Genomic DNA, 26754 nt, shown 5'->3' with positions numbered 1-26754 from the left:
ATGAAACGTTAATATTGAGTTTTCACTTGTTGATGCACTACATTAGTGGCAATACCATCACAAGTCCTAATTGTTTAGTGGTCGTTTTTTTTGGCAATAATTGACTTTTTTTTCATCTATTCTCACATGGTTTTTTCAAATTCCAAAACTTTTAATATGATTGAATATAATATAATATTGAATATAATATAACTTTAATATAATTGAATTATATAAAATTTTGTATTTGAGTACTTTATAACACTTTGATTTGTGATGATTCTATCGTATATCTAAGTGATTTTCTCTTTTTCTGCTATCTCAACAAGGATTTCTGAAATCTGATATTTTTTATGGTATTATTATAGCATACAAATTTTGGTTTTAGTAACAACTATTTGTTAACCTTTCATTCAAAAATGACTTTTTGAAACTCTTGATTTCATTGTAATTCCACATTGCTTTACTATTGTTTCTAAAAATACTCTAACATTTTTTTTCTAATTCCTATATTTCAGATGCCCAGTGGCTGAGTGGCAGTGCTTTGCCCTCTCATGCCACAGGTCCTGGGTTCGATCCTCGGACTGGGCAAGGTGGACCCAGCCTTTCATCTCTTCAGTGGGCCAATAGAACGAGTACCAAGCATGCTTGGAGGGGACTAAACACTTGAGGTTGTTCAATGCTTGGTCGACCAACCAACCGGAACATCTGCTCCTGCACTCCAAGGTGAAGAAAACTGAAATGGGTACAGTAGGCCTTGACCCTCTATGTCGCCCCAATGAGTTTAGTTGGTAGTTTAGTATATTTTCGACACAATGCTATAACAACACAAGTTTACAAAATATTAGGTATTACTTTTTAACACACTCTAATTACAACAATTTTATGTTAAATCAACCTCCTCATTTATTGATAGCTTCCTATTGCACTAATTTAGTGTCGAATTTTCACATTTTTGCTCAATGAAAATTGCTAGAGTTTTGAAACAACTTGGTACAATTTTGGGTAAAAACAGCATTTTGGAGCAGGCTGAAGCAGACATTTCATTTTAAAGTAGTTTGGCATGCTGTTCCAACCCTGCACATTACAATAAAGAAAAAACTAATAAAGAGTGGATGACTAAGATAACTTGGGGCAACCATTTCTGTAAATCAATATACCATGGGATCCACAGCAGCTCATTTATGAATTAAAGTCCAGAATAGAATTCATATTAACTTTTTGAATTCTATGTAGCAATTTGTAAAATTTTAAATTCTTCCATATTTTGAAATGAAGTATTTTACATTAAGGGAACTGATTTGGGTTGGGTAACAGTTACTAATTCCAGTTATGCTAACCAGTAGTAGTTGTGTTAATTGAAACTAGTTTTGCTTGTTTGTTTAGAAACATATATAGCAAGAAAAGAAGAAATTTAGAAACAAATTTTGCAAGAAAATATAAAATATCTCATATGCTAACACTAATGTAGTTATTTTGGTTGCAAAGTCTGATAAAAGAATGCACTTTGACATAAAAAAGAATTAATACCAATATTAGTAATTTGATAAACATTATTCTTCAAAATTAATTATAACTTTTAAGTGTTATTTATTTCAACTTATCATCTTATTGAGGTTGTAGTAAATTTGGACAATTTTAATGGCTTAATGAGACATTTTCATGAAGTGTACAAAAAAACTTAATTCATATTCATTTAAAGTTAGAAGCCATACAATGAGTACATGCTTAAAATCTATCAAGGGATTTCATTAACAATATTTTAAGATTGTCACTCAAATCAAACACAATTATTTAACACTAAATTAAATATTGTAATAAAGAAATGTGAGGAAGAGAAGGAAATTATCTAAATTATTTTGCTATTAGGCAAATTAGATTGTGTTAATTATCCATTTGGAATTATAGTTTCTTATTCCCAAATAATATTTAGAACACAGTCAGTATTAGAAATGAAGCTAAGCATTGTATTTTTCTTCTTTTTGAAATACATAAATTTTAAAACACATTTATTAAAAAAAATTGATATGTTTCAAAATATGTTATGAATAATGGCATATATTTTTAAAAGGTTCAAAATGGAGTGAGGTGAAAAAGAGCGTTAATTTAGAAAAAGGCCTGACTTTGATTTAATTTTTGCAATATTTTTTTTAATTTTAACTAAGGATTGGATTGAATATACATATATAGCAGATACATATACGTATACTATTTAATGGAGCCTGATGTGGCTATAATGGGCTAAACTTAAGGGAAAAAATTTTACATGCAAAATAACAAAATTAAATGTTGTTAGAACAATGTCAGATGTAGAAACAAAATTGAGAAGACACGTCTGATTTGTAGAGTTCATAGTACATTTAGATAGAGAACTTATTTCAGAATGAAAGCTACTTATGGCTGAAAATTGAATAACTAGATCTATAATTATGCAATTTCAGTATATAATAATACACAAGTGTTATTCATAAAATGTATTTAGTGGTATAATTTAAATCTTTCATGAAGTTTTATAGAGTGAAAATTAAAGTAAAGGATATTTTTAATATTGATTTGCATAAATTGAATTATTTACTTATGTTTGACAACAAAGAACAGAGTTAATATACTAAGTCCCTATACTCACATAGGTTTTTATAATTGTTTCCAAACCTTTATTTGTATTTCTATAAAGTAAAAATCGTGCTGAGAATAGTTTAATTTGTGATGACACAGTAAATGATAAGAATAAATCTTATATTTCATAAGAAAAAAAATAATCCTTTAGAATATTTATATAGAAATTAGAAACATATGGTTTTAAAGTTAGAAGTCCCAGTCTTCTTTTTACTAAGGCACACATTTAAATTGAAGTTGATTTCACCACTTGAGTTCCCACAGTTGAATATCAATTTTTAAAAATTATTTTAATTGCCCATGATGAAGACCACTAATATCATCTCAAAATGACATGGGCAGAAAAGTTATTGTTTGGTGATGAACTTAAAATTTTTCCCTCCTCTGTGTATTTAGCAACATGTTTATAGCACTCCAGCAGCATCTCTCAGCACACATTTAAAAACAAAATTTAAAAAAAGTATCCCAAAAATAAGGAGAGGCACTCTTAATTCTGATTAGTAAAATACATATTCCAGTAAAACACTATTCTTTTCTCTAGTGTTCATTACTAAAATTATTACATGAGTACAACAAGCCACCGTTTCATTGCCAAAGGTTTGTAATAATGAAAGTTTCACTCTAGAAAGAAAAATCTATGTTACATACTTACCTCAAAAGCAATTTTGGAAATCTGTCATTATTTTCAGGAAATGTTTGCCCAATGTAGGCTCTTAATTCTTGGTACCCTTTTTCCTGAAATTTTTCCACTTGTCTTGCACTGGGGAGTGAAGGGTGATCTAAGACAAAAAATAAAATTTGGAATATTCCTTATAAGAAATTAATCCTAGAAACTGCATGGGAAATTTAATTTAACAAATTCATCAAAATAACAAAGTTATCTCAAATTTACAGCTACAAATAATATTCTCAAATTACTAATTAATTTATAAGAATTAAATTAATAAATCAATTACTGAATATACTCGTTTGGATTTGACTAATAACTCTACAAATAATATAATAGCATATGGCTTTGAGGGTGATTATCAAAATCTTCATTGAATGCTAAAAAAAACATGAATCCTAGTCTTGACAGCTTAGGGAGATATATAATTTTAACTTGCTTTATCTTCTAGTTTAGGTTTAAATTTTCTTTTTATTGAATTTAAAAAAAAATACTTTACCAAAATAGCACAACAAAATTGTTGCAAAAACAAGGAATGAATATGCCTGAATTTAACTTAATCTCGGAATGGAGATTTTGTGAACTATTTACTAGACAATACTTATTTGTACTAAATTAAACTAAGTTTTTTATTGTCATTTAGGTTTTTTTTGTCCATTTTTGCATAGTTAACTTATACTATAATTTTTTTTATAAAAATGGTAATTGAATCCTGAAATAATTCAGATCTGTTTAAAATCAATTATCAGTAATGGGTTACGTAAGCACACAAGATTATCAGATCCCAGGTGAGAACTCAAATTCGATTGCTATATTTTATGTTCTAAACTGTACTGGAAAATTTTCAAGGAGCTTAATTTTGACTAAAAGTAGCACTTAAACAATGAGAGAATAGTTTTTGAAATTTTAAAAATGTTCCTAAATAATTCAAACTAAACTTTACAAAGTTATACTATACTGTAAACTAATTTCTGAGACTTACCAATAAAGTTTAAATTATTTGAATATGCTTTAAGATTAATTTAATTTTTAAAAAAAAGCATTCATCCTGATTAATCAAATACAGGAAAAGCCAAAATAAGAAATGTTTGAGGAAAAGCTGTATTTCAAATTTTGGAGTTAGTGAGCTTCATAAAAATTACAAATGTACTAGTTATACTGTAATGCATATTATAAAAGATAGAGATAAAAAATAATAATGTAAAGTTAAGCAATCAAAACATTCTGGCATACCTGGACTAAAAAGTACAATTGCTTTTAAATAAGCATACTCATGTTCATCAACTTGAACTCGAAGCATAGAATTTACAAAATCTTGCAGTTTGCAAATATGATCAGTTACTTGTTTCACTCTAGAAGCTGATAACCGATCTACAAAAGTTTTAAAAAAATTTAAAGATATAAATAGAGCAAATACATTTGATGATTGGGTGAAAATAATGTTATTTTTAATACACTTTAAATCTAAACATTGAAATCAAACAATAAAATGGACAAACTTCAATAAATATTACATTTACCATTTTAATAAAAAAAAACTTTTTTTATTTTTAAAACTTTTACCTAATTTACAAACTACTGCCCAAAGGTAAAATTATTCATAGTCCAAAAAGAATTTTGAATAATTTTAACTGGATTTCCAAAATTGTAATAATCACAAAAAAGCTTTTGTTTTTGAAGTTTGTAATAAAAGAAGCGACCTTCTCCCAGAAATTCATAAAAAATACATCTATATAAAAAAGAACATGCTTTTCAACGAAAAAAACGATATGAAAAGAATATGCTTTTTCAAACCAAAACTGAAAAAAAAAATTACTGAATCATTTCCATATTATATGGTGTGGGTCATAATACTCATAAAGTTCCCTTGTATGATATTTTACTTAATTTTCCTTGTATCTAAACAAAATCCCTACTGGAAGTCTTGCTCTCCATCTCCAATGTCACAGTAGAATGTGACTAACGTTCTAAGTTTGTTTTTATAAAATAAAGTTGAAAAAACAGAATTAAAGTAGCAATGAAAATATTCAAACAATATCATTTACTTAGTTAATTTCTTGAAGTGAGAGTAATAAAGTTTGTTTGTTACATAAAAAAAATGTTTTCATCATTTAGAATCTGTGATCTGCATTAGTATTTACTAAGACAAACATTATATTTTAAAATTTGTTTCATTAGTAAAATTATGAAAATAATCCTTAGTGATAAAATTAAATTTCATTAAAAACTATGTTTAAAATCACAAATGGTAAAATTTTGCTAAAACCTAGGTTATTTCGTGTTTCAGTGTCACAAATGTTCATCAGAAGGATAAAAGAGAGGAATGATAAAAACAGAGATGATATGGTAATCAAATAGAGGTTACGTCATACTAAATATACAGTTAAAAAAAAAGATGCCATAGATATCAAAGAGATAAACTAAAGCAATAAATGTACAGTTGAAAGAAAATTTATCTTCTAACTATATATTAATCTCTTTAATATGACATAACTTCTGTCGGATTAATAACTCTGTTTTTACCATTCCTTTCTTTTATCCTAATGATGAAGGTATACTATTGAGACACTGAAATATATATAGATTTTAATTACCATTTGTGATTTTAAATGCTGTTTTTCATGAAATTTTGTTTCACTAGATAAAAAGTTATATGAATAAATTTTAAAATCAATTACTATGGGAATGAATCTTGAATTAATTTGTAACTTGATTCCTTTGTATTATGCTACAGCTGGAGGAGAATAAGTAAAAATATGTTTTGTTTTTAAAACTGACTAGTATTGATAAGCTACAAAAGCTGAGCTTTTATTATTAATAATAATAAAATTAACACATAGTATTTAAAATATAAATTTTGATTAGACCCTTAAATAAACATAGAAATTTTACTAAAGTTCACTCAGAAGTATACTTTTATTTCATTACATAACAATCAGAATGATGACATTAGTACCATTATTCTCATTATCATTTTTATTCAGATTTTTTTCATACTATAATTTGCAAAACTTGAACCATTTCTAAATTTTCTTACATAAATATTTAAATAAAAAATATATAAATTAAACTTAACAGTTTAAATTAGTATATAAATCAAATTAGTATTTGCATCATCAGGGTTAAGTTGTACGCTTCACTTATTCTGCTTCTATCTGTCAATAATATAGAGAAATGCCATTCAGAGTAAAGTGAACAGCAATAATTTATCTCCTTTGTAACAGAAAATGTGAGTTAAAGTTCTGCTATAACATTATAAGAAATATAAATGATAAATAAAGGATATATATAATTTGACAAGTATAAAATACATAGTTTAACAAATAAGAGATAAATATTTTAAATAATACTTATAAAAGTATATACTTTAACAAAAATAGGATATATATTTAAACACATATAAGAGACATGAATACAAGTAACTTTTATTAAGAAATGCAATTGCATGAAAAGGTACCATAAGTATTAGAAAGAATTTTGAGTAGCAACAAAACAGCTGCATCAGAAGTTAGAAGTAAAAGAAGGATTTTAATTAAATGTTATCAAATTTGTCAATAAAATTTCAAATAGAATTGTATTGTAAATCAATTGAATTTAATTTTTTTTGCATTGAAGATAAATAAACATAAAATATTATCTAAAAAAAGGAGGAAAACACACACCTTGTTGAACACTTGATTGTAAATGAGTTATAATAGCGTTGAAAATTGTTTTTACAGACATGACTTGTGAACACTGAGCTAAACCTAATGTAAATAGCTCACTCCAACAACTTCGTACCAATGTAGCCTGAACTTCTGGCCTATAAGATAAATGTACAAACAGTTTTATGAATTACTTCATACTTAAAAAATTCACACATAACAACACAAATCAATTCGAATTTTGTACTGAATGTTCCATTAGGTCGTGGGTTTAGATAATTTTAGAGTGTATATCTTGTTATTTCTCATGTAATATAAATATAATAGAGCAAACTAGGGATGTTACCATTCTCATCAAGGAAAAATACAGATTTTACACTTCCCAGGACAAAATTTATTGTAAGGTACTTTCTCAAAACACAAAAAAATTATTGTTGTTGCATATTTTATAAAATTTCTTAAAAAGACATTTTTAAAATTACAGTTTACAGGAGAGATTCTTGGAATATCTATTTTCATAAACATACTAAAATATTAACTTTCACTAGTTTTATAAAAGCTTATTTCTGCTAAAAATTAAACATTTATGGATATACATTATTTATTTTATAAAGAAATTTTCTCAATTATTTTTTAAATTATTAAAAAACATTATTTTTGTGAAGAATTTTACTAGACCCTTTGAAGTTTTGGGACCTGTGATAGTTATATTACATGCCTTCATTTTTAAATATGCTATTGTATCAATTCATAAAAAAAAAGTCAGAATAAGTATTCTAAAGTAGATCTTATTGTATGTAAATAAGTTATTGCATGCTGTCAGCAGCTTTTTTAGGGTTGCATAGGTAAAGGAGGTTGAAACTAAATAATAAACTGCTATTACCAAAAACGTTTGAAGTAAAATATTCTCCAGAGTCATAAAATATTACAATAACATTACAATTTTAACAATTATAATTCAGCCAAGTATTTTCTCTATGAAGTTATGCCACAAAGACCTAAGATAGCCCAGCAACTATTTGACACACAACTTTGCACATGAATATAAATAATATTAATTAGTATTATCACAATCAACCTAACTAAGAATATTTATTTACACTCACTGAAGTAATTGGAAGGCAGGAATGGATCTAGCCCAATGGACTGAAAGGAAAAGAAGCCTAGAGCCACTTTCACAAATGTAGTGGACGTTGAGATACGATGATCCAGGGTTAGGAGTGGTTAGATGAAATTGTACATGAGAGTCTAAAAGTAATGGACCTGAAAACAAATACATTATAATTACTATACTAGCATATAAAATTTATGAGCTACAAGTACTTGTGCAAGGTGTTAAATGACAACTTAAGTACTATTTTCACATTTTTAATAAATCTTACAGCCTAATTCAATTAGTAGTTTCATTATTCAAAAATAGGATTTTTTATTAGTAAACAAAAAATTTCTAGTAAACGTCACATAAGTCAGTGCTTCGATGATTAAGCCATTTCTAGCCTTCTATTTAGTTACAAAACTAAATAATTTTATATCATAAAAAGTTAACAATTTTTAACCTTGCTTATATACCTTCATAATAATATTAACCATGCTTATTTTGATTTAAAAGTTTAAAAAAAAATAATGCCAAATTGAAATTGCTTGATATAACTATTTGCCAAATTTTATTTTGAAAGTATCTTTGGAAATAAGTATTAACAGAATTTTTTCTTTCATGAACATTTTCTTGCATAAACCAAATATCACATGTATATGCTTTAGTGTGTAAAAAGAAATTTGCCTTTTTAGATAGCATTTCCAGTATAAAAATAAAGCAACTACACCTCCCAGGGATTTTAGTGGTTCATAGAAAAGTGTTCACCTGTTCCACCTGTTTAGAAAACAAACCAGGTAGATTCATTATTTTCTCAATTTTCAGTAATGTTACTTTTTCTGAATTTAATTTTGAAACAGATATATCAGAAATGGAAGAGAAGTTATACGAGTAACATTCAGAAGCAGTTAGATACTATTCATTCTGTTACAGGATCTGTTGAATGTATAACTAGATAAGTAATGACATCAGTAAAAAGATCAAGGTACTCCCCATACTGCTTTTTTTGAATCAAAATATATCCCATAGTTTTCCATTTCAAATAGCTTTTAATCAATTCTATTCTAAATTAAATCTGTATAAATAATGAAATTAACATATCTTGTATCGTTTTATAACCAAGTTTTTTTTAACCAAATTTTTTTCTTTCTTTTAAAAGGCTTGAGAAAAGACATCAATGTTTACAATAAACAGATCATACTATAACTTGTCAATCATCCAAAGTAATTTTTTATTACATTAAATCAAGTTTTAAAAACTGGTACTCACGTCATATAAAAACAATGAGAAGGAGCAAAAAAAATTAATCAACCATAGGTGCAAATAACATCACCACTCAAAAATTCACAAATTTGAGTTTTAATTTATGACGTTGAGTTGACTTATTTTAACTTTGATTTCACAACTAAAATAAACATTATTTTGACTCCACAGTAAAATAAGGTTTGAGTTATGTTACTTTTGCTAGGGTATGAAATATTCATAAGAAAGTCAAGTGAAATTTCTTAAACATTTTTGTACCTTTATCGCTACAGTTACGTTATTCTTCTTAAAATATGAAAGATTTTGTTGAACACGAATTTTATAATGCTTACCAGTTCATTACTGCTATTACTTTTGACAGTTGCTAAGAACACGCAAATTAATAAATGTTGTTAAGTATTTATTTGGCTTTTAGAAAAATGACCTGATATTTCTATAAACTTTCAAGGACTTTTAAGTCTATCAGGTAATTGCACAAGTTAGAGCCAGTGTCTGATTTATCATATGGCTTGAGAAAACTGGGCCTTAAATTTAACTTAATGTAAAATATGCTTAGTATACACAAATACATTGAAAGAACAATAACATTAAGAAGAATTTACCATCAAATTCAAACAATGAATCACTTTCAGGTTCTAGTGGCAGAGATAATTGATCAGAACAACCCCCAGCAACCTTTAAAAGAATAATTACATGATCAAAGGACAAGAATAATTTTTTTTAAAATTAAAATTTCTATATTTAATCATGAAATCTTAATATGAAAAATTCCCAACAAACTGAATCAATAAGAAAAAATGCCTGGTTACATTTTTTAAAAGGATAGTTTGTATATTTTTATGTTATTTGGCAGCAGGTAGGCCTAAGAATATTTTGAGAACCATAATTTGGAACTCATGTATATTAGAATATTGCATCAAGACGTACATATGTGAAATAAGATTTCCAAATGGTATTTTCACTTAACTGTGACTTTATAATCACAGACATGAAAACTTTTTCAATACTCGCCTGATTTTAAAGATATATTATTACTAAAATAGTTCTCATTGTGTGCAATATTTTTTTATTGCAGTTACAGCATTTTGTTAAATATTTGATTAACATGAAATGTTTTAAATTCTGAGTTTATCATGTAATCAATCAAAAACTATAAGCATAGCAAAGAAATCTTATTTCACTGCATGAACAATATAAATTGTTTAAATTTGAATAAAACTGAGGAAGCTACAGTATCTTGAGCAAATAAAAGATATTGTTTCCAGTACCTAGTTTGTAGAGCTTATTTACCCTATGTGCTCATTGATTAAACAAAATGCTCTATACTTTTCCTTTATGTGAACTACAACTTCAATTTTATAGAAAAAAAATCTTAAAATTTGCGTACAACTAAATTATATAAAATTAAAAATTAACTTTTTAAACATTTTACAATGCTATTTCTCCACAATACCTCATCAGTGTAATAAATTTTATTTAAAATGCAAGTTCTCTTGCAGAAAATATTCCCTTTTTTAAAAATTTTGGCATTAAGTTATAAATTACATTTGATAAATGTATAGGCTAGCAGAACGAATGCTGACTAAGTTTGAGTCATTTAACAAAAAGACAGTTAATAAAATTACAAAATTAATGCAACAATTTTACAATGGGAGAAGTTACTGTTTACTTTTTACCAATAAACACATAACAAAATAATAAAAAAAAATTATGATTTTGAAAATAGGAACTACAGATCATCAATAAATGAGTATCAAATTTAAAGTTTAAAATAATAAGCTCCAGTTTATACATTAAGCTAAAAAAACAAAAGTAATAAATATAATATCATGACATTTAAAATCATAACATTATCATAACATTCAAAATATCATAACATTCTTATTATGTACCATAATATGTAAGTAACTTAAGTAATAATAAGCTGGATGTTTTAAATAAAATTTGTTAAAATGTAAATAACCAGTACATGTAAACATATAATGCATAAATAGGGGGAAATATATCTTAAACATGAATCTCTACATCACTAACCAATTTTAAAAAATATATATGTAGAAAATTCTAGATGAAAATAGATATTTTAATAAGTAACTCAGAAACTAAATAAGGCAATATCAGTAATAGAATAAAGAGATTTGAATGCTGGAAAACAGAATTATTATACTGTGTTTCCGTAAAGACTCACCTTTAATATATATTTTTACAATATTTAAAGCGCATTAGCTATCAAAATTTAACAAATGACTACTAAGGAAGACAGAACTGAAAACATCAAAACCTGTTTTATTGCTTGACGTAACAGAGAGGAGTTTAAAAGTGACTATTAGCTATACCTACTGCTTTAATCAGGCTATCAAACTGGTTTTGATGTTATTTTATCCCGCCTATCACACAAGTGATTCTATAGTATTTAGGTTTAATACTCTCTTAAATATTACTTCGTAAATCCTAATGTGTATCCGTTTTTGGTTTCATTTTCGACAAAGATTTAAAAATATACATAAAAAGGTGTTCTTCAAGGAATATCCTGTACAGACAGAATATACATCAGCTTAATTTGGCAATGCATAATAGCCTGATACATGTAAATCGGTTATTTATAGGTGTGGTCTAATGAAATATATTGCAATGACAGGTTGTAAAGAAGTGTTCTGTAATATGTTGTTTTCATTTGTTAAAATTAAAATGAAGCACATTAGTGAACAAAAAATACACAATTAGATTTAAAATACATAATTAGCACATTTAGTGCCATAGCAATAATAAATTTTTCAGTTTGTTCAACTTAACAATAACAACTTTAAATTAATATTTAAATCCTTTTCAACTTATTGATTATCTTATTTAGAATCAGCTTGTATTTAAGCTCAAATTTTGAAAAATAAATACTATATTTTACTACTTATAACATAAATAAATCAATTTTGTTTTATGTCATCATACAAAGTTATTCCTTAATTTAAAAATAGTTTAGATAATTTTTATGACAACAACAAGTTAACTGACAAGTAAGAAACAAAATAAGATAAGTTTTTTGTTCTCATGTCCAGCAATACTTATTTAAAACATTGCTTGCTCAAACTTCATTTCAAAGTTTTTTAAATAAAAATTGGGCCTTTAAAAATGCTCAAATTAAAGATTGTTGGATAAATTGTTTAAACAATAAGCTAAAATTCTATAATTATTAAAAAAAGCTCATAATCTTAAAATTTTATCAAGGATTTCCCTCTTTTGTGCATAATGTGTTCATTCACCATTTCTATTTAAAAAAATCAAAAAATTAAATTTCCTTAATGCATCATTACATATTCTAGTTTTAACATCACTGACAAGTTAAGCTGATGTGAAATGTAATATGATATTAATAGAAATCTAGCTACCTTCACCATCGTATCAAAGGCTTTGGATATTATATTGTTATTATCTTTAGATAATAACCTGTTATGGGATTCCCCATTAGCAGTGACTAGTGATTTATCGCATTGATCATTTGAGTTTTGCTTCAATGCAACTAATGAAGTTACCACATTTGCTAATGTGCTTAGATCTGAAAGTAAACAATAAAAATAACATTCAATAAATCATTAAATACATTTTCACTAAATGCTAATAGCATAACATTAAATATTTATTTATTCAATCTTTATTAAATTAAATATATTTAATTGATGAAATAGTATTAATGAAATATTATTTCACCTGAATTGCCAGTATTAGAATTGCTTCGTACATCCTGAAAAAAACAAACAAAACTCAAGTTATTTTAATGTAACAAATAACATCTATAACAATAAAAATATCAGCTCTTGAACTAAAATAATAAATCAACTTTGCCATTAAATAATATGCAAATAAAATCTAGAATTCCATATGCTAATTAAAATTAGTAAATGAAAAAAATGAACAATTTATATCTTGCACAAATTAATTGGAAAATTTTATAACTAATTTTTTCATTTGCTAAAAACAATATCAAAATTTAAATACTAATAATAAATAAATACTACAATACAGTATTTTAGACATACTTTGCTATATTTCCAAATAAGACCAAATTAATTGACAAAAAGGAGAAAATGTGCCAAAATTATTTGTCTGTTGCTTTTTTTGGAGTGAAAGCTCTTGTCAGTATACATAGCATTGATACTGTCAAAAGCTATGTAAATAATTTTGGGATTTTTTCTCAAAAAAAGTTGACAAGCAATTAAACGACTGAGGTATATTGATTTATTTTTATCACTTTTCACTTATGGCTTAATCACTTATGGCAGCATACCCACAATTTATTAAGTTATATAAAATTCTTTATCTCTTAGCTTCCTAAACTTCAGCAAAACAAAAATAAAAGAGAAACATCAATATTTATTTTTGTGTTTTTAAACACCCGGGGGGGATTTTGGTTCAGAATACAACACAAAATGGTGAATTTCTCCCTAGGTTCAGACAAGAACAATTTAATGCAAATTAAAATAAGCAAGACAATTTGTAATCCAGTATCCGTTACATCTTTAATACATAGTTTCAGAATTCTTGTCAGAAATGAAATAAAAAACATATATATTAAGGTCTCAAATTAATATTTAAGCAAGGAAATGTGAAAACTGCAATCAAAATCTGGCGAATCATAAATGAAGAATAAAGAATTAAAAAAAGATCAAAACCTGTTTGATTGCTGAAAGAGACTAAAAAAGGGGGAAGGTGATTATTAGAAAACACGTTAAAGTTTCCCCTGGTAATCAAACTTGTTTTGTATTTTTAATTCTGTTTCCCTCAATAATTATTTGTCTGATTTAAAAAAAAACTGTTTTAGTTTTTCCTTACTTGCATATTAATTTGCACCCCTTAATGAGTATATTTTAGGCTTCTTTTTTGACAATGATTTTAAAACTAAACCTTAAAGGCGATAATTAGTATATAATAAAAGTAGTATAATAATACTACTTTTACTACACACATAGTATAATAATAAAAGCTCTTTTTAATAATAATTATGGTCAGAATGAGTAATAGTGTTATGCTGTTAAAAAACAAAATGCAGAATACTTAGCAAAATAAGTAAAAAATACAAATAATTTATAAGTACTAAAAAAATTTAGTTAAGAAGATAAAATTTAACATAAATCAAACTAATTTATAATAACCATAAATATTCGTTGTTTTCTGTTAAATGAACATTATATCAGTACATTAATAGATAAATAGTCAAAGGTTTGTCTTTCAGTAATAGGACAGATGGTTGGATAAATATTATCAACATTTATTAACACTCAGGTTAGTTATGAAGTAAGTAGCTTGCTGCAAAATACATACATTACATATTATTAATATGTAATTCATTTATGCATGGAACCAGTCAAAAGTCTAAATAGAGTAAGTTAAGTGTTAAAAATTTGCTGCAAAAATGTAATTTGTCTAAAATAAATCTTTAACCACATACTAACATTGACTGAAGCAAACATTTCACTATAATATTTAAGAAAGGAAAAACAAAACCAGAAGGAAATTTAATGAAGAACCACTTCTGAGGAATTTCGGGATTTCAAATTATAGGGGAGATTGTGAGACCTACTCATAAATCCTGAAAATTTCATTGATGACGCATTTCAAAAAATTAATGTCTTTATAAATTTAAATGAATAATTATGTATAAGTTAACTTTTATCTCTAATCACTTTTATTATTCTATCAGAAAAATTATTTACAAATGAGATGAGAGAAATGCAAAGTATAAATTTTAGTTCTGATATTTTTAAGTAAAATATACAAGAATTTTATGTGATCGGTGTTTTCTTGAAACTTCTGGACCTTAGATTTCAGGAAACTTCCAGATCGCAATTAACGAAAAATCTGGAAATTTTGATTTTTCTGAAACAATTATTATAAAACTTCCTAGTTTCATCAAGCAATCAAACTTAATTTGATGTTTTTTATTTCCCATTCTCCCTAAATTTAAAAGCGCTATCAATTCTTTCTTACTTGAATATTATTTCGTGACCTCTAATGTGTATACTTTTTCTTTTTTTGGAAAGAATTTTAAAAATATAAATTAGACGTAGTAATCAAATTAGTTTTCTTTTGCCCTTAAATGATTATATTCCATTTTAAGAGATCAAAATGTTTGCTTCAGACATTTGCATGCCACTAGACCTTAACGAGCCAGATAAAATTGCGGATCCAATTTTCCAGTCTTAATTTGGTAATTAGCTCCTGCTTATGATACCTGTTCTTGTATTTAATAAATGGTGACAGGTTCTTTCGTAAATTTTTGCTTTGTTGAAACAAATCTAGTCAAAATCAAAATTAAATTTAGAGAGTAGATGGATAAAATAGTATTATTTTATTTAGTTAGTTTCACATAAATGAGTAAGTTAATATTACTTTCATTCCGTTAGTTAAATGTGGAATTATCACTAATTTGTAACAAAGTTAAAAATGGGCAAACTAAAAGCTCTTGATAAAAGATATTTATATAATTCTACCTCGTAATGAATGAAATTATTATTATAATTAAGTATATTATTATAATTAAGTATGAAATTATTATTAAGTATATTATTTTGTTTTAGGTAATAGAACTTGTTGATTTATTATAATCAAAATGCATGATTACATAATGAATGGGTTAAATTGAAAAAGGTCACAAATTATAATAACTGGCAGGTAAGTGCAAGCATGCAATGGAGTAAGATATTTCAGAAACTAATCCTTCAAATAAATTTAGTCACATAAGCTGAAAATGCTTATATATTTGATGGTTGGTTGTGGAAAAGGCCAGGGGACACATGTGGTTGGAGGGATACTGAATAAGGCAAACCTTATAAGAGCTGTATGATGGCAAAGCAGCAAGAGGAGTTCTGAAATCCTTACGTACATAGATTCTTTGTGAGCTTGTCGCCATTGGAGGGGTGACAGTCTTCTCTCTAGAATCAGCTGGTTTTCTTTCAGATTGGACAGCTAAAGAAAAATTCATGGTTTAGATTAAACAATAAACTAAAACTAGAAGGTGAGTGTTCTTAGAAGCTCTTTTACAATATAAAATAAAAAAGACCTGCTTGAGTACATTGAATTTAAGCAAAGTTTAAAATTTTATTATATACAGGGTGTTCCCTAATGAGCACTTTTAACATGTATTTTAAAAATCCTTGTCAAAGATGAAGTAAAAAAGTATACACGTTTAAAGTCCCTAATTAATATTTTAGTTCGTCTTAAACATAATGCAATCGAAACCTAATAAATAAGTACTCATCAAGGCAAGACAGGGGACATCAAAACATGTTTTATTGTTATAGATAGCAGCTAAAACAAAATTTAAAAACTGTTCCAACTTTTATCAGGTAATCAAATTGGTTCAGATGTTCTTCACAAACACGCTGTCAGATTTCAATAGCATATTTTTTGTCGCTCTTTGCTTTAATATTAATTTGAACACCTAATATATATTCAATATTAGGATTATATCTGATTTCCATTGGAATAATAACTTTATATTTTTAAAAACTTGATAATATCTTTATTTACTCCATTTTTCAAAAGGATTCTAAAAATATATAGTAAAGGCGGTTATCACAAAAAATCTTGAATAATATGAAACTGAAAAGAATTGTTTGTACTTAAAAATGAATTAATAGTTAAATACGTAAAAAAAAACATTTCAGTTTAGCAGCATTTCCCACCTGAATAAAATTACATAAATTCAATTAGCTTTCAATTTTTATAACCAAAAAAACGCTATGACCAGGAAAAAGCTTTTCATGGCAAATATTGTTTTGCCTCTATTGGTGTTAGATAATTTAAAAATTTATCGAAAAGTGGGTACAGGTAAACCTTGAGTAAATCATGAAGTTTCAAATGCTAAAGAAAAAGTTTTCAAAATGCAAACTAATTATTGCAGAATTACTTCTGCGCTCACTAATCCTAAGTAATCCAGTCACATTTTTTTTTTTTTGCATTTTGATATTTAGAAATAAAATTTTTTCCTTTTTTTAAACTTCATGGTTTATTCTAGGTTTACCTTAACTCACTTTTTCTATACTTTGAATTCTAAATTACTTATTTAGATAATAGAAAATTTATCATGAAATGCTTCTGCCTTGGTACAGTGTCCTTTGAATGCGTAGTTGGAGTAATTTTTCATACGTTTAAAAAGTAGTCTATATACGCTTTTTCCTTTTTACAAAACTAAGAGCTTTTCTTTTGTATTGCCTTTTTGTGCTATTTTTATCATTAGCATAGAGAGGGATGGTAACAAGTTGAGAAAGTATAACCTTAAAATTATGAATAGTTGTTACAAACAATAATTAAAATCATTAATTATTTGCATAAAAGCATTATTCATTAAGACAACAGAGCATTTGAAGAACAGCCTTCAAAAATTTTTTACAAAAGTGTCCAAAAATTGCAAGTACTTACAATCTGCTCTCATGCCCATAACAAGGCACTTTTGAAGACGGCAATATTGGCAGCGGTTACGGTGATGTTTTGTAACTTCACAGTCGCGGTTTCCTCTGCAAGCATAGCCTAGCTGTTTACGTATACTACGTTTAAAAAACCCTTTACACCCTTCACAGCTAACAGCACCATAATGTCGGCCTGTAAAGTGTTGGAAATAATCAAAATGCAATCATCTTAATTCATAAATCATAAGAAAAATAGAAGACTTAATTAAGCATGATTTACAAAATATAAATACATTTCAAAAGTAAAGATTTTGTATACTCATATTATCTATTAACACTGATAGATTTTTTAAATGGTTTAAATGGATGTTGAGAATTGAGATAGACTTTGAAAAATCGTGAATAATTTTCAATATTTTACATTTATTTATTTATTTTTAAAAAAAGGCATACTTGGACACAAAAAGCATTTTACTTCGGGATATATGTGATGCCACAATTGGCATTACATATTTATTTCCTATCTTTTAAATATCTCTTATTACTTAAGCAGATTTTTATTAATAGAATTACCTTTAAAATAAATCAAAGACTTAATCTTTTAAAACGAACATGAACATATAATATTTATCCTTCTCTTATAGATCAATGCAACAGATACTTTTTATTTCATTACTAATCCAAAACAAAAATCTATTTATAACTTTTATTATTCTAATTTCTATCTGCAAAAATGTTTCAGTTGCATGGTTGTAATAATTCTCATAAATTTATTGGCGACTCGTGATCGCCAAGGTATTATTTTAAACGCAATATTGATATGCTGGTTGGCTTTGTTTTGGCTATGTTATAATTTATTAAATCGCCAATTTTGGATCTCCTATCCGTGCTTCTGTGTCCGATGGGAACAAATTACGCGTACTTTTTAATTTGGCTTTTGATTAGGCAGGTCGTGGGGGATTTGTCTCCCATGGCCTGTCCTTATTAATATTATTAATCAAAATTGATTAAACTGAAATTCTTATGGATAATATTTACATTTGGTATCTCGAGCTCGGCAAATATATGAAATAAAAGCTTTTTATTAATTCCGATCCGGTTCAAGTATTATTTTCATCACCCTTCTGCTTTCAGCATCAATCTTCAATTTGTCAATATCTTCAACTGGCCCACTATACCAATACAAATTTCCACCCACACCTTAATATTCCATCATCACTGAATATACATCACCACTTAAATTGGCACACATTTCTTCTCCATAAAAATGCCTGTAGTGATAAATAATTATACACTTTTACATGAATAAGATTTGCATTGTACTTTAAATATGCTCAACAAATAGGCAGACAAAAATTGCTGTAATACTCAAAACGTTGCAATAATTTCTCTTGTGAAATATGATAAACAAATATGCAGAAAATGGCTGTAGAGTTTCAATTGAAGAAAATTAATTTTTCTCTTGCTAGATATCGTAATTTTTTTTCAAAAATAGGTTTTGTTTTATCAGTTTTCTGAAATTCTAGTTTACAGCAGTAGGAATAGAAAGAAAAAGTTGTCAAGCAACTTTCTATAAATGTATCAGGAAGTACTTATGCTTTTTTTTTTTTCTGAATGAGAGACAGAACACTTATGGCATAGAAGACAAAATTGATTCATTGTTTTATGTTATTAAGTGAACTAATGTTAAAACCAAAATTTTTTATTTATTTAAACAATAATGCATGCATAAAATAGTTTACCTGAAGCTTTATCCCCACAAACAATACAAAGTTCATTGAATTTTCGATCGTTTCCATTTTTTAACAAAGGCTCTTCATCTCTCATTCTTGTTAATTGCTCTGCAGTTTGCCACTCTTTCACTTTAGTAGCCCAATCTGAGCTACATGAGCTACTTTTCCCCAGAGAATTGAATGAAAACCCAGAGCCTAAATCTAATGGCCCAGGGCCACTTGTAAGTTTCAGAACATCACTTATGCTCACCTAAATTGAAAAATGAGTAAAAGATATTATAAAATAATGATTAAATATTACATGCACTGCATGTTTATGTCATATAAATACTGATTATGAGATAAAGAGAATTTACATCAAGGACTATCAGAAATCATACAATTTTAAAGTTTTTTTTTCTTCTGTAAACATGTATATAACTATCATTAATTCACATTTGGTACAAATATATTTCAGACACATAAATACATTTTTCATAAAATTTTTGTCAGCTAAAATACTAATTAATTGCATGTGCAGAATTTCATCTAAAACAGAAATATTTTAAGTCCTTGCAAATCTTATCTGATATCAGAGATGGTCATTCATCATTCAGAATTAATGAATAAAGACTAATGAATAATTAGTTAAAATCTTTCTGAATAATGAATAAAAATTTATTCATTATTCTGAAATATTTTGAACAAAGATTAAAATGTTTACTATTTTTAGACTTTATTCCTTATTCATTAGTCAAGAATAAATTCAAAATGAATAATTTCATGAACAACAAAAACGACAAAACAAAATGGGCGACAAATGATTTGAAATACTGCTCAGCAGAAACGACAATTGTAATTAACTATAAATAAAAAGTACATAGTAATAAATTACTTGTAACAGTAATTACAATTACAAATAACAATAATTTCCATTAAAAAGAGGCAACAATAATTTTTAATCAAAATAAAAAGCGATTGTGGGTAATTGTTATTACAAATAACCACAATCTTAAATTACATTTCAATGTGATTAAAATAATCATTATGTAGAATTACAAGCAAGCATGATTACCAATCATCTTAATCTAATGATTAGTAATTTTGAATACAAATAATTGTAATAATTACAGCATTGTCAAATGTAACCTAATTACAAGTTATCTTGATTACATTGTAATCAGAATTGTAAGAAATTAATTACTTTTTTAAGTAAAGCACAAATCAAATGAATTTACTTGTTTGGTTAATTAAATGAAAATTTTTAAACATTGTATGTAAATTTATAAATGTATTGTGGGTACAGATATACATAAATATATTGTATCAACATTAATATATTATACACAGATAAATGCATATGTATAGAGATATATATTGTATGTATAAAAATACTTATCCACATTGTACGTACAGTGTGCAAAAGAAAAAAAAAGGAACACTCTGAATAACTTTTGATCAGATTTTCACGTACTAGGACTCAATCTAAATGGCACTAGAATCCGATTTCATATATGCTAATTAATTAGGGAGATGATATTTTAAGTTATGAAATCAAACAGAGAAACAAACTTCCTCCAAATAAAAAATTATTATTATTTTTTTTTTCTTAACCTTTGAAATAAGGCGGGAGGGTAATTGCAATTTGGGAAATATGGTCTGAATAGTTTGGTCAGGAGAGAGATCAAAAGTTTGGACCCCTTAATGTTTAATTTTAGTTTTTGCATATTTCACTATATCTCAAGAACTTTTGAAGCAAACCTAACATTTTTTGCACACAATGATAAAATCCGTTTATAGAAAGATTTTTTTTATTTTTTTTATTTCTATTAATTATTTGATTTTTTTTAAAATTAAATTTCGCAAACAAATTCTCAAGATGTGATGAAATATGCAAAAAGTAAAAATAACATTAAGGGGCCCATACCCTAAACTGTTCTCCTGACCAAATTATTAGGTCCTAATTTGCCAGATTGCGGCGACCCTTCTACTTTGAGAGTAAGAATTCTAGTTCTGCCGAAAAAGTTATGTTTATTCAGAAAAAGTAGGTTTTGTGCACAATTTTGTAACATTATATATCGTCTGCATAAATTAATTAGCACATTTGTGATCTCACCAGCTAACTATTAAGTTTGAGTCCTGGTATGTAAAAATCCGATCATTAGATCAAAAGTTACTCAAGGTTTTTATTTTCTCTTGCGCACTGTACATACGACCATACATACATGCATTAAATCTATAAACATATGTATATTGTATAGAAAAATGTACAGTGGGCAAAAAAAGTGGATTACCCTGAATAACTTTTGATCTAATAATCAGATCTTCAGGTTCTATGACCCAATCTTAATGGTTCAAGTGGGTGTGCTATTTAATTAGTGCTGACGATATTTTAGAATATGAAATCAGATACAAAAACGTACTTCCTCTGAATAAACATACATTTTTCTTTGACAGATTCGGATTTCTAACACCCAAAACGTAGGGTGAAGCCACAATCTGGAAAATATGGTCCCAATAGTTTGGTCAAGAGAGTGCTCCAAAGCTTGGACCACTTATTGTTAATTTTACTTTTTGTTTATTTTGCTACATCTCAAAATTTTTTAAGCGAATTGAAATTTTTTTTACACACTATGAATTATAAAATTTGCTTATCCAAAGATTTCATGCAAAAACTAACTTTTAACTATTTATTATTCTTTGACTATTTATTGTTTTTTATTATTTTATTTAATAATGGCCGAAAAAATGTTGAGTTGTAAGGTATAAAATTTTTCGTATCATTTCAAAGAATGTAATTTTACATAGAAAAATGCGGAATTTGAGCAAAATCATTCGAATAGTTCCTGAGAAATCATATTTTAAGTATCTGACTTTTTGAAATTTAACTTCTCAGGAACTATTTAAATACAATGTACCCACAAGTGTTAGTGCATATAATTATCCTTCATCAAGCATTTTTAGGTCTTCCTCTTTTTCTATTGCCTTGACGGTTCCACTCAAAATCTTCTTTTATTTTAACTTTCTCATATTTATGTAGAACTTGACCAATCTATTTCCATTTACGTTTTTTTAATTTCCAATTCAATTGGTTATTTTTCCAACTCTCCTAGTCGTAAGTACTACCTTTAATACATACTTTGCAGAATCCTTGTCAATAATGAAAGCAAAGGCATACACATGGGAGGTCGTAACTGATATTTAAACGAGGCAAAAGAATGCAAGCGATATCTGACAAAATTCGATTAAGGAAGGCGGGTGTAGAGAACATCAAAAACTGCTTTATTTCAAGTTGAAACCTGAAAGTGTTTCTCAAAGCACTGATCTTCAATAGTCTTCCACTCACAAACAAACAGGTTTTGGTATTTTGTATACCATTTAAAATTATTTACCATTAATATTAATTTGCAACCCCATTGAGTATATTTTTTTGGTCTTTATTTCTGACAAGAATTCTAAAACAATATATCAAGAGCAAACTTTACTAACAACGTGAATATTATGGTATGTGTAGAAAGTGATCCAAAATGGTAATATTGTTTGTCATTGCCTTAAAGAGGATTTATTTTAATAGGAAAGAGATCTAACAATAAACTGATTAGAAAACTAATACTATGACGACAGAAGTAGATGGCTTTAACACTTTCATCGTCTACACTTTCAAAGGGGCTAAGACGCCCCTTTGTGCTTAGAGTTCATACGTGGCACTAAAACTGAAAATAAATTTAAATGACTTTAAGACTTAATTATTTTAGTTTAAAAAATAATAATTAATTGCAATCGATAACCATATTCACTAATACAACAATAGAGTACAGAAAGTATTCTTGGAAGACGAGTTATCTCGTCCGTCGTGATGAAAGAGTTAAGATACATGTGTTAATTGTATTTTAACAAGAAAACATATTTAAATTACCGGACTGGCGGGTTCCTCTTTAACCTTAACATCACCTGTTTCACTATTTCCTTTGCTATCACAGGTCTGGTTTTGATTTGAAGGAGAGCATTGTGGGCTATCTGGGTAATCACTATGAAGACTCGCAGCACTTCGAGACTCACAACTACTATCTGCAAAAGATTCCTTTTTTTAGAATGCAAATGATTTATTTAATCATGTTTTAAAAATGATATACAAGATCGCAAATTAATATTAAAGTTATGATAAAACAGAAACGTATCAAAACTTGTCTCTCTTATCAACAAAACTCTTATGAAGGAGAAAGGGGGAAAAAATATCAAAACATGCTTGATTGCTGGAAAAATCAAAGGCAGAAAAAAACATTGACTAGAAACCGTTCCAAGTTTATTTCGGCAATCAAACTGATTCTGATGTTTTGAATCCAACCTTCCTTGATAGGGATTTTAGTTCTGGCTTACATATTTATTTGCATATATACTGTGCATTCATTTTTGCTTTTTTTTTTTACGATTCCAAATGATAACGGAGTCCCCCGTGTTCAGAAAATGTGTTCTACATTAAATAAGTTATTTATAGAAAACTAAATCATGTACTTTGCCCCATTGAAATGCTTAACCATAGAATACATGGCTTATTTTTGAATATAAGCCAGGGTTATTGATAGTTATACACAGTTTTACACACTGTTGATATACAGTTTTGAAGATTAAATGCACTATTGCATAGTGTTTAGCCATTAATGTACTCAAAAGTTTGTGCACTTTCAAGTTTGGAGAAATTTTTCGAAATAAATTATCGTTTAAGTTATCATTTTTATAAATCTTATTTATAATAGCTTAGAAAGAGTAATCAGTTAATAATGTAACTTTTTTTTATTTTCAAGAAAATGAAAATAGATTTTCACATTGTGAAAAAGAAAATGGTTAGTTGGTTCAATTTTTTATAAATTCATTTAGTTGCATGCAATAATTATTTTAGTAAATACAATCGTGAATAAAACTTTATTTTTGTGCTTTTAAATAATTTAATCATCATTATTACTTTTTTTAGCGCTTGCATTGCGTTTTTTTGAAATTCAGCATTTTAAATTATTTCTCCAACTACTTTTTTTAATTTTTTAACAAAATAAAGAGTTTTAGGATTAATTTTTTTTTTTTTTTTTAGTGTTTCTCCAGTAGATTTCCCGACAGATAAAACTAATGTAGTATAAAATATTAATTACAGATTGCGCCAAAGGAATTATTGGGTTTAGAAAAAACAAACAAAGTGCTTTTTTTAAATTAATTTATATATATACATATATATTATATCCGACGTTGAACAGCCGACCCAATTTTTTGGGTTTATGACAACTAATGTTCAACTCCGTAGTCCTGTAATTTTGAATCCAGAAGACAAGGAAACTCCTGGATCAGTACCCCCCGAGGTATTGATTTGTTATGGGAACATGGAGAACTTTGAGACTCAACAGATTTAACGCGCATCACATCAGTCACCATTTACTACACAGGGAGTCTTAGGCTGTGGGGATCAAACCCTCGAACTCTTGGACATGGATCTCCAGTGCCCTACCAACCAGGCTATCCCGGCCTTCAACAACGTGCTTTGAAAAAATAAGTGGTAATAATTTCTGAAGGTGCAGCGTTTCTTAAACTGTAGGTCCGACCCCAACAGGGGTCGCTGGACTTGTAGCAAGGAGTCATCAAAAATTTCAGAAATTTTGATATTTCTTTAACATAGTATAGTAATTTTATAATTACCAAATATTTTTACACTATGTGTTTGTAAATAGGTAAAGATAAGACAAATACTAATGAAGAAAAAACGACACATTTTTATTATTGTATAATATTTTTAAGTTAGTTATTTATTTAAAATTTTCACACTGTTCTATGATTTAAAATTAAAGCCCTAAGACTGCAATAGAATATTATAGTCAAGTGAAGAAGCTAATTGTCTTAAGCGTTTGTTGGATTTGCGCAATGCTCATAGGGTCCCCACATTTAAAATGTTAAGAAATCCTGATTTATACATGAAGGTAATAAACCTTTATGAAAAGGAAAGGGAGAGAAAAGATTATTTCATGCAACCTTAAATTTTAGTATGGAAATTGTAAACTATAATCTTAAAATTAGTTTTTGTGCATTAAAAACACATTAAAATAAAACATGACTTCAAAATATCTTTGTTAAAAATCATAAAAAGTATCGTTTTTTTTTGTTTTAAAATTTAACGTTCTTTAAATGGTTTACAATACAACAGAACGAATCGTTTTAGTAAGCCAATCATGGAAGTTTTATTTTAATTATAAGCAAAATTTGTATATATATACATTGCTAGGACAAGAATGATCTAGGTTATGAATTCTATGGATTAAAATAGAGTGAAAAGATTATAATAAAAAAAGATAAGGTAATAAAAATATTAATTTCTGTCAGATTTGTTTATGAAATGCAAAATAATCATTAAAAAATTTAATTTTATTTGACTTTAATAACCTGTATTCTTTAAATATCGATGTTAGATTACATTTATTAATCTTACTATTAGATTTGACCTATAGGGGTTGATTTAAAATTTTTTCGCAAACTTTGATGGGCAACAACTCTTGATAATATATAAATGAAATGAATATGTCCTATTCTTTGCGCATTGTGCGTCACAAAAACCAGTGTAAAATGTTTTTTGTAAAAACATTTTATTTTTGTTTTTAATTTTTATTTAATGTTTTTTTACCATACTTTTTTTTTATTTACAATTTTTTTTTGCATACTATTTATCTATAAGAAGGGGAAAATACAAATTATACTTGTACTAGCAAACAAGTATGTATAGTGTGATCTGGGAAGAACAGGACTAGGACTGGACGATATTAGAAATTATATATCGTGATGCAACGTCAGTTTTTCATCGCGATATAGCGATGTATCGCGATATAGTATTTTTGAATTTCATTTACTTGTAAGGCACAGAAAGTCATATTTCTATCAAAACTCCATATTCAGATTGATTTAAATCAATTTATAAATTTGAAGATATATATGTTTTGCTTAAGAAAGATATTAAATAAATTGACTGCAATGTGCAAATCTTACTTAAAATATTTATTGAAATGTTTGTTTAGAAATTCATAATACGCTTAAAACAAAGTGTTAAAAACTTTTTTTTGCAAATTAATATTTTCTTGTACTATTATGCATAATTAATTACATAATTATTAAGTTCGATCGTAATGTTCAATTTCTAAATGAAAAAGTAAATGCAAGTTTTGTTACATTTTCTAAAAATGATCACACAAATAAAGATTTCTTAATTTAAAGATAAATAATAAAAAAATAAATAAAATTGAAATTTATCAATATGTTTACCTAACAGTATAGAAAGAAAATTTAAAAAATAAGTTCGTTAAAAATTATTTGTATGTTTAAAACAAAGTGCTAAATAAATTTTAGAAAAAAAAAA

The 26754-nt window shown here is 26.9% G+C and overlaps 1 protein-coding gene across 4 annotated transcripts in view; it reads right to left on the bottom strand.

Moving 5' to 3' along the window:
• Positions 1-26754, bottom strand: part of LOC107437530 (orphan steroid hormone receptor 2) — a 123517-nt gene that overhangs the window by 7741 nt on the left and 89022 nt on the right. For 2 of the 4 annotated variants that reach the window (XM_043040090.2, XM_016049568.4), the window contains 11 exons: positions 23290-23441; positions 19404-19644; positions 17675-17854; positions 16080-16219; positions 12965-12998; positions 12646-12812; positions 9865-9937; positions 8013-8169; positions 6925-7064; positions 4496-4633; positions 3248-3374 (listed from right to left, as the gene is read on the bottom strand). In XM_043040090.2, the coding sequence (XP_042896024.1) occupies positions 3248-3374; positions 4496-4633; positions 6925-7064; positions 8013-8169; positions 9865-9937; positions 12646-12812; positions 12965-12998; positions 16080-16219; positions 17675-17854; positions 19404-19644; positions 23290-23441 (1549 nt within the window). The remainder of the gene's footprint in view (positions 1-3247; positions 3375-4495; positions 4634-6924; positions 7065-8012; positions 8170-9864; positions 9938-12645; positions 12813-12964; positions 12999-16079; positions 16220-17674; positions 17855-19403; positions 19645-23289; positions 23442-26754) is intronic. The other 2 variants (XM_071187938.1, XM_071187937.1) reach the window with 1 other exon arrangement.

Source organism: Parasteatoda tepidariorum, chromosome X1 (genome assembly GCF_043381705.1).
Source record: "Parasteatoda tepidariorum isolate YZ-2023 chromosome X1, CAS_Ptep_4.0, whole genome shotgun sequence".
In the NCBI taxonomy this organism is placed as follows: domain Eukaryota; kingdom Metazoa; phylum Arthropoda; class Arachnida; order Araneae; family Theridiidae; genus Parasteatoda; species Parasteatoda tepidariorum.
The sequence above is the reverse complement of the archived record's forward strand: the minus strand, read 5'-3'. Positions and strand labels throughout refer to the sequence as shown.